Source organism: Diadema antillarum, unplaced genomic scaffold (genome assembly GCF_040938485.1).
Source record: "Diadema antillarum isolate AM-2024a unplaced genomic scaffold, OU_Dant_1.0 seq00000662_RagTag, whole genome shotgun sequence".
NCBI classification, from domain to species: domain Eukaryota; kingdom Metazoa; phylum Echinodermata; class Echinoidea; order Diadematoida; family Diadematidae; genus Diadema; species Diadema antillarum.
In genome coordinates this window covers 704,703-716,236 of record NW_027271574.1, presented here as the reverse complement: position 1 = coordinate 716,236, position 11,534 = coordinate 704,703, and the positions used below count along the sequence as shown (strand labels likewise).

Here is an 11,534-nt window from a genome sequence, read left to right as displayed (position 1 = left end):
GGGGGGGGGGTGTTTCATAAAGCTGTTCGCAAAGTTACGAACGACTTACGAGCGACTTGTGATCAGTTCTTGTGCTGAATTATGGGAATTCTGATAAGTATAGCACATCACAACTGATCACCAGTCGCTCGTAAAATGTTCGTAACTTTACGAACAGCTTTATGAAACAGGGCCCCGGATGTCTGACCATAACAATGCGAAGGAGGAGAGAATGACGTACAATTTGTACGTACAAGCCTGGCTTATGATTATTTGATTGAACGTAAGAGCCTCTATCGCAATACAGCATACCCGTGATCGGAATGTCTTGTACAATGGATACACATAAATACACACCCACACACTCACACGCACAAAAGGCCATACACAAAGTCACCTCCAGTCCAATGGCAGAAGTTCGTTCATTTAGTTTTGTTTTTCCCCATTTATTCAGGGTAGGATGAGTTTGTACAAAGGGTCGAAACTTTGCTCGGTTAACGATGGTAACTATAAAATGAATATAACAGCCTGCAATAACGTAGGTTTCATCACAACATCTGAAATATCAATCTGGTTAATCCACCTGTATCTTGCCAGATTGAATGGTATAAGGCGTCAGTCATAATGCACTGGATTGATTTGGGAAGACGAATACCAGCATGCGAGTGGTTACTGATGCTGGGTCTGGTAATTTCATGCGCAATTTTGCCGGTGAAATCGGCAAACATTCTACTCTCCGGTGGTCTGGGCGACGGCAGTCATTTTATATCCATCGTACCAATCGGTAGGAGCCTATTACAAAAGGGGCATAACGTGACCCTCTTGGTGGCCAATGAGTACCTACAGAAAGCTGTTGAATTCTCCGATTCGAAACTTTTTAATTTTGAAGTTTTCGACCTTCCTGGACTTAAAGAAAAAATGGATGACAGCAACGGTCATTTAGGTGATATTGTGCTCTGCAAAGAATCTACAATATCTCAGGAGAAGAAATTGCGCAAACCTGTCAACATTATTAATGGTCAGGCATGTAGGGCTGTGTTTGAGGATCCCGAACTCCTTGAGCGAATGCGATCTTACGATGCCTACGTTCTTGACGTCGTCTGGCCCTGTGGAGTTTTCGTCAAATCCTATCTCGAGAGACACAGGGACACCAAAGACATTCCAATTGCGATTTTCGCTCCAATGGTTCCGTTTCCGTTCATCTTCGAACAATCGGGTTCCCCTTTCGTACCTTCCTATCAACCCGTCGCTGTAACCACGTTCTCTTCTTTGACATCATTCTTTGAACGATGCAGAAGTGTATTCTTTTACTTTTTAACCAACGCAGTAAGCAAAAACATTTTCCTGGGTCCTTACAAGAAGTTAGTATCTGACTACGAGTTAGACCCCGGTCTTACGTGGAGAATAAGTGAGCATGTAGACGTCTATTTCATCAACTCTGACCTCTCTGGGGAGTTTCCATTTTCATTAATGCCAAACGTCATACCAGTTGGTGGTGTGACGTCAAGACCTGCGAATCTTCTAGACGATGATCTGGAGGAATTCATGGAAAGTTCCGGGGAACATGGAGTTGTTGTTTTCTCACTCGGTTCATACTATGCCGAAATTACAACAACACACGCTGACGTGGTCGACCTGTTTATAGAAGCCTTCAGTCGGATTCCACAGAAAGTCATCATGCACTTGAAGAAACTTCCCCCAAAGAAACTGCCTGACAACATCAAGGCGTTACCATGGTTACCCCTCAACGATCTCATGGGGCATCCCAAAACACGAGCAGTCCTATACCATGGTGGCAACAATGGTTATTACGAAGCTTTGTATCATGGAATTCCCCTTGTCGTCATGCCTCTAGCAAGTGACCAATATGACGTGGCAGTAAGGGTCCTCAGCAAAGGCCTCGGCACAAAAATAGATAAGAACAGGCTCAGCACAGAACACAATACGAACAGCTCAACGAAGTGTTGTCCAATCCTAAATATCGGGCTACCGCCAAACGACTGTCCGCCATCTTCCGAGACCGACCGATGAAGCCAGCCGATACTGCTGCATTTTGGATCGAGCACGTGATCAAACATGGAGGGCAACACTTGCGCCCACCAACTCTTGATATGCCTTTCTATCAGATTTACATGCTTGATATAGCAATCGTTGCTTTCATATTCGTTGCCATTGTGTGCTATTTCATTTTTTGTTTAGTTGAACGCTGTTGTTGCCGTAGAATTTCACATGCAAAACTGAAGCGAGATTAACATTCCAACATGCTCTAAGTACTGATATTGATACTTACGTGGGCTTCTTACTACCCTGACAAGATCTCTACTCTTGTGTAATTGCCATGCTTTATAAAGAGGTATAAACTTCATACGTTATGTATTACATGTTGGTTCACTCGTTCTCTGTCATTTGTTTGTCATGTACAAATGTGATTTTTTTTTTATGAAACACAAATTTTAAGTTCAATAAATCGCTGATTTCCTCCTGACAGTATTTAAGATCACATGAAGACTGATGAAAAAAAGACAATAAAGCCGTTCAAGATAAATGAAACAAATTATACTGATCTGTCAGTATTTTGCGCATATTTCATGAGTGATGCGTAAGGTCACTTTCATCAAAAATATGTAATGAGACCTCTTCCATAAATTGTGATTTGAGATGGATATTGAACACTTCGATCGAACACAAAGATTAAACGCAATGAGTCGCAATGAAATATGCATCAATGCATTGCAATAAATCAGATTCCAGTTCCAAAACATCACTACAGTTGTAGTACGTGGTGTAATACATCTCTGTGCTAGTTATTTCTTCTCACAACTTGCTCTATGCAGAACAACACCATGGACGAGCTTAGATGTAAAAATAGACAAAATCGCTGGGATCGTCTATAAACATCATGCATGGCATACTGATGACTTGTGTAAGTACGCCCTGTGAAGACGCACTTGAAAATGTTATGCAATCTATTGTGAACTTTTATGTGCGGGTATACACATTAGTTTTTCAAGATTTAGCTATGTTACATATCAGATTTCGAAGTTTGGTTGCCGTTTTCTTTAAATCGACTCACTCAGAGGTTAACATAACACACAAATCGGTTAATTTAGTTAATATCGCGTTCCGATAATCTTACAGAGGTTTTGTGGCTAGAGTTGCTATGTATAAAATACGTTTTCCACAGCCTTTGATGTACATTTCTTTAAATACTATTTAAGGTAAAATGCATTCGAAGTTCTTGTTAGAGAATTTGATCTTTCACTATTAATTTGTTGCGATAAACAACACCGACAGACTAATCGGAGGTAATTGTCGCAAGAGATGGGGCACCCTTGCACAGTCTCTGTGGTATGTACCAGAGTGCTGCAAAACATTCACGAGATAATATTTAAGGTTTCATTCATTCCCCATAAAGGGATATCTTTCTTGCATGGATTGTAACTCTCTCCCACACGGGACCTCCATTTTATTCCCTGTCCAAGGGACAGTGTTTTGCCTCTACTAGATAGAGAGGACGACATAATATTATGATAACACACAACATTGCTCTGTAAGACTCATTTGGATTTTAACCCGAGCTACTGATTGAGGACACTGTTACAACACCGACCGAGTCAACACCTGCGTCCATTACTCAATAACATCCCTTCATATTACTCATTTTCCATCATATTATGATTCTATACTCATTTGATGATATGAATGCAATATTTACCTTTCGATGTCGATCCAATAAATTCTGTATATAGCAGGTTGATGGGAGGCCCAGTGAGGCACTGACGTCATCAAGTCCACGTAATTTTAAGCAATTGTGACCGATAGTAAATACTTTGTGAAAAGACATCCCATAAATCTTTGATATTCTTAGATTCTTATGATGCAGGATTTCACTTTAGGTTCTCGTTCGTTCTGTATGATTCCATTGTATATAGTATATTTCAATAATTATGAAGAGGATGTCAGTTGAGTTAAGCGCATTTCACATATGGATTATGTACTTCAGAAATTAAGCCGAAATATCTGGCAACCAATACATCATTGGTATAACTTCTTTTCTAAGAACCTACGTTTTCACATATTGATTGCCAAGTATACTTTAGCTCTCGTATACTACATTCATATAATGCTACGATATTTCTCCGATCATAGGCATGTCTATTGCCCTGTTCTTTCTTGCGTCACTTTTTCTCACCTTCTCGACATACTTCTTACGAGATCGCTGTCTGTAGAACGTTTTTGTCTGTTCTGTTCTCTTCTATTATGTTAGCTTTGCCTCATTTTGTCTCGTCTCATAGTCAACTCTCCATTGTATTGTTACGCCTACTCCAGTCTCATTTCATGTTTATTTGTTTGTATATCTGTCTGCTTTTGTTGATCTATCTTTCTAGTGGGCTTCCAGACTATTACTTTTTTTCTCAACTGATGTTTTTCCTCTGAAGGGCCCACAATCTACAAGCTTTGTCTTTTTAGTGGGTCCCTCCATTTTTCGAATTTTGCATACTGTATAATTACTTCTAGTCACTTGAGTTATATGATAGTGTATAATTATTATAAGGTGGTACAATCATTGTATATACATTCTTTCATGTTATACTTCACGCACCTTAATTTCTGTTATCAAAAAAGTGATGTTCATATCTTTTTTGTCGAAAAATGAAATAAAACATTGAATCGAATTGAATCGAATCATGCAAAAAATATACATGATTAATATAAGACTAACAAACTCGTTTTATGTCAAGTTTTCAGGTGATGTAAATGCAGAGCAACTTACCCATGTTTTTCAAAAGAATAAAGATAAAACGTTCGTTGTATTGCCATGAAAATAATTGATGTATAGTTGGATTTTGAAAAGGTGAAAACAACCAATCGCAAAGAGTCAATTAAGTCGTTAGCAAAGTATGCAAATAGTCGGAACAATACGCATTGTACAAAATATATACGATTAATCGGACGTGCAAACAAATCAGCAGATAGAATTACAAGTAGGCCTTCATGTTATCATAATTATCATATCCGCGGGAGTTTTTTTTTTGTGCACGTCTATCCCCTGTGACTTCACCTAATAAGAGATAAAAGCTCAGATAAAAGTCATATATCATAAACCATGGGCGTCACCGGGGGGGGGGGGGGGGGGGGGGTGCGTTGGGTGCGAACGCACCCCCCTTCAGATCCTTCAAAAAAAAAAAAATCAATCTGCGAGCGACCTCAACGCCGGACGCTAAATAATTATTCTTTTCTGTTTCATTTTTTTTTATATTTTGCACCAGGGACAAAAAAAAAAAAAAAAAAAATCGTGGGCAAAAACAATTCGCACCCCTGGTTCTGGCAGCACTGATTTTATACATATCTACTGGTATTCTATACAGTGTTTACTATTTATCGACCGTACTGTACATCCGTACGATTATGGATACGGAGCACATACACGTTTGCATGTACGTGTGCTACTCACAAGTATGTAGGGAGGCTATGTACGTTACTTCTGACCAATCCATATTGCCAGCCCAAGAGCGAGCCTTAGCCTCATTTAAAAAAAAAAAAAAAACAAATGGAGGGGCAAGCATATCATTTTGCCCACCCCCTCCATAATTCCAGAGACGAGAAGATTTTCTCAGCTTTTTTTTTTCACAGAAAAACAAAAAGTTACCCCCATGAAAATATTGGAGGGGCAAGCATATTTTAATTTTGCCGCCCCCCCCCCCATAATTAATCATTCCCGACATGAAAAGATTGTCCAATTATTTCACCCAAAAGCAGTGGCGTAACTACGGAGGGGGGGGGGGGGGGGTAGTAAACTGCTTTTGAATGAAAGGGTGATCAAGAAATTATATATTTTTCTATGATTTCTTTAACCATAATTAAATAGGTATATAGTGAGAAACATTGTTCAAAAAGCCCGGACCCGACAAAAGATTGTGATTCAGCGTGATTCCTGGTTGGCATTCTGCATATAACTTATAAGCAGGATGTGCGCTGTGTACTCAGAACATCCGAACGGCAAAAAGAGTCGTTACAATGTTGCACTATAGAATATACACCTTTGTACCTTACACTCCGTTACATCAAAACTAGATCATTGATTTTGAAATGTCTTAATTGCATTGCCAATAAAAAGACTTGACCTGGGCTAATAATATTCCTAACTTTTCCATGTATATAATACACACACAAAAACAAACACGCACAATTAGGGGATGCTCTAAAGTGCAGATTTTGGACATCCTTCCCCCGCTTGGTCACTTCGACGCCACCTCGCTGGTCATACCTCCCCCAGTCATGAACATAAACCGACACCCTTGACTACCAGTGGCAAATCCAGGGGGAGGGGCGCACCGGGCGCTCCCCCCCCCCCCTCTTAATTTCCAAAGCGAAAAAATATAGCTTCAAACGGCAGTTTTTGGACTGTAAAATGTCAAAATTTTCGAGCTCGCTCGCTCAGCTCGCACGCATTTAGTCGTAATGCAATTCTCCTGAAGTTGCTGCCAGTAATTGCCGGTAGTTGCGGCCGGTGCGCACCCCCCCCCCCCCTTAATTTTCAAAGCAAGAAAAATATAGCTTAAAACGGCAGTTTGGGGACTGTAAAATGTCATAATTTTCAAGCTCGCTCTCTCCGCTCGCTCGCATTTGAATTCTCCTGATATTGCTGCCAGTAATTGCCAGCAGTTGCGCCCGGTGCGCCCCCCCCCCCTTAATTTCGAAAGCAAAAAAGATATAGCTTCAAACGGCAGTTCTTGGACTGTAAAATGTCAAAATTTTCAAGCTCGCTCGCATTTAATCTTTATGCAATTCTTCTGATGTTACTGTCAGTTGTCAGCAGTTGCGGTGCCCGGTGCCCGGTGCGCCCCCCCCCCCCCCTTAATTTCCAAAGAGAAAAAAATATGGCTAAGAACGGCAGTTTTTGGACTGTAAAATGTAAAATTTTCAAGCTCGCTCTCTTCGCTCACTCGCATTTAATCGTTATGCAATTCACCTGATGTTGCTGCCAGTAACTGCCAGCAGTTCCGCCCGGTGCCCCCCCTTAATTTTCAAAGCGAAAAAATATGGCTGAGAACGGCAGTTTTTGGACTGTAAAATGTAAAATTTTCAAGCTCGCCCGTTCCGCTCGCTCGCATGTAATCGTTATGCTCTCCTGATATTGCTGCCAGTAATTGCCAGCAGTTGCGCCCGATGCGCCCCCCTTAAATTCCAAAGCGAAATATATATATATATATAGCTACAAACGGCAGTTTTTTTTTTACTGTAAAAATTTAATGTCAAAAATTTCAAGCTCACTCTCTTCGCTCGCTCGCATTTAATTGTTATGCAATTCTCCTGATCTTGCTGCCAGTAATTGCCGTCAGTTGCGCCCGTTGCGCCCTCCCCCCCCCCCCCCACCCTTTATTTCCAAAGCGAAAAAATATGGCTCCAAATGGCAGTTTTTGGACTGTAAAATGTCACAATTTTCAAGCTCACTCTCTTCGCTCGCTCGCATTTAATTGTTATGCAATTCTCCTGATCTTGCTGCCAGTAATTGCCGTCAGTTGCGCCCGGTGCGCCCTCCCCCCCCCCCCCCACCCTTTATTTCCAAAGCGAAAAAATATGGCTCCAAATGGCAGTTTTTGGACTGTAAAATGTCACAATTTTCAAGCTCGCTCTCTTCGCTCGCTCGCATTTAATTGTAATGCAATTCACCTGATCTTGCTGCCAGTAATTGCCAGCAGTTGCGCCCGGTGCGCCCCCCCCCCTTAATTTCCAAAAAATATGGCTACAAACGGCAGTTATGGGACTGTAAAATGTCAAAATTTCAAGCTCGCTCGCTCCGCTCGCTCGCATATAGTCGTTATGCCATTCTCCCGATATTGCTACCAGTAACTTGTCGTTTCGCACCGTCATTCCATAATCCATTTATAGGGGGGACAACCCCCTCCCACAACCTCCCCCTTGCTCGTTCCGCTTGCTCGGGCTCGGTCGCGTTCATGACATCAGTGTAAGAATTATTACTAGCAGTTTATTTGAATTATACCATTTATAGGCAAATTGTTCAATAACAATTTACTTCAAAATGTACTGATACCTTAAACAAGTGGGACTGTTTCAAGTCGATAAAACATGCAAAAAACTTGCATCAAATTGCACTATTTACAACATCAAAATGCAAAAAGTGCTCACCGTGGGAGGGGGAAACTCCCTCCCACATCCTCCCCCTCGCTCGCTCCTCTCGCTCTTGCTTGGCCGCGTTCTTGATATTCAGTGTAAATATTAAAACAGGAAGTTTATTTGGATGATACTATCTTATAGGCAAATTGTTCAACAATAATCTACATCAAAATATACTGCTACCTTAAACAAGTGGGACTGTTTCAAGTCGATAAAACAAGCTAAACATGCTTCAAATTGCACCATTTACAACATCAAAATGCAATTTCAGTTCTAACCGTGGGAGGGGGTTGGCCCCTCCCACACCTTCCCCCCTCGCTCACTCCGCTTGCTCGGGCTCGGTCGCGTTCATTATGGCATCAGTGTAAGAATCAATACAAGAAGTTTATTGAAATGATAGGCACATTGTTCAACAACAATTTCCATCAAAATGTACTGCTACCTTAAACAAGTGGGACTATTTCAAGTCGATAAAAACACGCAAAAAGCCTGCATCAAATTGCACCATTTACAACATCAAAATGCAAAAAGTTCTCACCATGGGAGGAGGGGGGGGGGGGACAACAGGCACTTCCATACCTTCCCCCCATCCTTGCTCGCTCCCTCGCAAACTAACACCCCCTCCCTCACCCCCCCCCCCCCCCCACACACACACACACCAAGATGAAATCCTAGCCGGTGCCCTTTCCCCGCTTGGTTTCCCTCAAAAAACAGTATATAAAAGTCTATAGGGATTGAGAGCTTCCTATATTCCAAATGTCTGTCCAAAAAATTTCGTTATATTTAGTGTCAAAACGCACCCCCCTTGAAAAAAAGCTGGTGACGCCCCTGTAAACGAACGCAATAGCCTCCCTCTCTATGTTTTTTTTTTGTGTGTGTTTTGCTTTTTTTAACCAGGTACAACAATGTCACAATTCTAATATCAATTGTTTCGAGTAAATTTGTAGAGTGAGATCGTATACGTCCATTTACAGGGTCAAAGTACAGCAAGATCAAAGTCTGGTAGCTGAAGGCTTTTCCATGCCATAAGGTACGGAGAATAAAAGAACGTTAAAATACAGTCTCTAATCACATACATCCTCTCACGTTTTTGCATAGTCATATTCGAGACAACGTATCTTCTTGTATCCTGTCAGCTTAGATAGTTCAAAGCAAGCATCATGAAGTCTGCGGTGAGCAGATGGACATCAACAAGGAACTGCTTGTTGTTGATAAGTCTGGTGCTGGTATGTGCATCGTTGCAGGTGGAATCGGCAAACATACTGCTGTCCGGCGTTTTTGGCGACGGCAGCCACTATTTCTCCATCGTACCAATCGGTAGGAGCCTATTACAAAAGGGGCATAATGTGACCTTCTTGGTGGCCGATGAATACCTGCACAAAGCAGTCGATATTTCTGATTCGGAATTCTATAACTTTGAAGTCTTCCACTTTCCTGGCCTGAAAGAGAAAATGGATGAGATGTACGGTCGCTTGGGTGAAGTCACGTTTACAGGATCAACGCTCTCTAAACAGAAGCAATTGTTTCAACGGATGAACATAATAAATGGTCAAGTGTGTAGGGCTGTGTTTGAGGATCCCGAACTCCTTGAGCGAATGCGATGGTATGACGCCTACGTTCTTGATGTCGTCTGGCCCTGTGGAGTTTTCGTCAAATCCTATCTCGAGAGGCACAAGGACACCAAAGACATTCCAATTACGGTTTTCGCGCCAATGGTTCCGATTCCGTTTATCTTCGATCAGTCAGGTTCCCCTTTCGTACCTTCCTATCAACCCGTAGCTGGGACAAGCTTCTCTACTTCTACTAGTATGTCATTTTTGGAAAGGTGCCAAAATGCTTTCTTTTATCTTTATTTTGTTACTTCACTTAGCAGAGAAATATTCCTGAGTCCTTACTCCCAGTTGGTGTCTGACTACAATTTGGACCCCGCGCTTACGTCGAGCATAAGTGTGCACATAGATCTGTATTTCATCAACTCTGACTTCTCCGTGGAGTTTCCATTTTCAGTAATGCCAAACGTCATACCAGTTGGTGGTGTGACGTCAAGGCCTGCAAATCTCCTAGACGAGGATCTGGAGGAATTCATGGAAAGTTCCGGGGAACATGGAGTTGTTGTTTTCTCACTTGGTTCGTACTTTGCCGAAATTACAACAACACACCCTGACGTGGTCGACCTGTTTATAGAAGCCTTCAGTCGGATTCCACAGAAAGTCATCATGCACTTGAAGAAACTTCCTCCGAGGCAACTACCTGACAACATCAAGGCGTTGCCATGGTTACCCCTCAACGATCTCATGGGCCATCCCAAAACACGAGCAGTCCTATACCATGGTGGCAACAATGGCTATTACGAAGCTTTGTATCATGGAGTTCCCCTCGTTGTAATGCCGTTGGCAGGTGACCAATATGACGTGGCAGTAAGGGTTCTGAGCATGGGTCTTGGCACGAAAATAGATAAGAACAGACTGACCACAGAACACATATACGAAAAGCTCAACGAAGTGTTGTCCAATCCTAAGTATCGGGCTACCGCCAAACGACTGTCCGCCATCTTCCGAGACCGACCGATGAAGCCGGCCGATACTGCTGCATTTTGGATCGAGCACGTAATCAAACATGGAGGGGAACATTTGCGTCCACAGACCCTTGACATGCCCTTCTATCAGATTTACATGCTTGATATTGCCACTGCTGTCATTATATGTGTAGTGGCAATTTCTTTCATAGTTATCCGTGCAATTAGGTATTGCTGTTGTTCTAAAAATCGGTTGAAAGCCAAGCGGGAATGACACTTGAATAAGGTGATGTTTTCATGAGAATAATATGTATCAGGAGAAACGAATGCTAGAACAATACTTAATGATAAAATTTGTATTGGAAGAAAGGGTGCTTTACATTATTGATACGGGGAACAAACGGCAAGGATTTCTGAACAAGGTCATTGTGATGATATCTCTTTTTCTTCAGGGTAATCGCAGTTGATCTTGTGAAACAAAACAATTCTGAAATAAAGACTTTTATATGAAATTCTCTTTTTGTCACCATTTGTAAATTACGTCTTAAGACATTAACCATCATAGAAATGATCTATAGGATGAAAACCGCTTGCAAAAGTGATTCTGATATTTTACTCATAATAATCCAAAGGTTTGTTTATCACTTCGGATTCGTTCAAAGTTTGATCACTCAAAATATTTGACAATGTTTAGTATGTGACTGAAATAATCTAGCAGTTGTATCTATAGTCTCGTAATGATAAAGGCAGAGTGATGATGAGTGTCGATTGGGATAGATGATAACCTTAACTGTAAGGACACAAACATTTTCGGATTTTAATGTGATCTGATGTGATTCAATGTGATTTAAATAATATATTGTGGCAAAGTGAACTGTGTGGATGGGCTGATTTCATTGTC

The 11,534-nt window shown here is 41.5% G+C and overlaps 1 protein-coding gene and 1 pseudogene across 1 annotated transcript; both read left to right on the top strand.

Moving 5' to 3' along the window:
• The first annotated feature begins 897 nt into the window (after window positions 1–897).
• Window positions 898–9,925, top strand: LOC139736689 (UDP-glucuronosyltransferase 2B31-like; annotated as a pseudogene).
• A 202-nt stretch (window positions 9,926–10,127) lies between these two features.
• LOC139736688 (UDP-glucuronosyltransferase 2B1-like) lies at window positions 10,128–10,907 on the top strand. The gene has a single exon (XM_071647437.1). The coding sequence runs from the start codon at window positions 10,128–10,130 to the stop codon at window positions 10,905–10,907; it is 780 nt and encodes a 259-aa protein (XP_071503538.1).
• Window positions 10,908–11,534: the final 627 nt, after the last annotated feature.

Bases quoted from the DNA above. Each gene is read 5' to 3' on its own strand.
- LOC139736688 (XM_071647437.1), top strand. From the start codon at position 10,128: ATGCCAAACGTCATACCAGTTGGTGGTGTGACGTCAAGGCCTGCAAAT.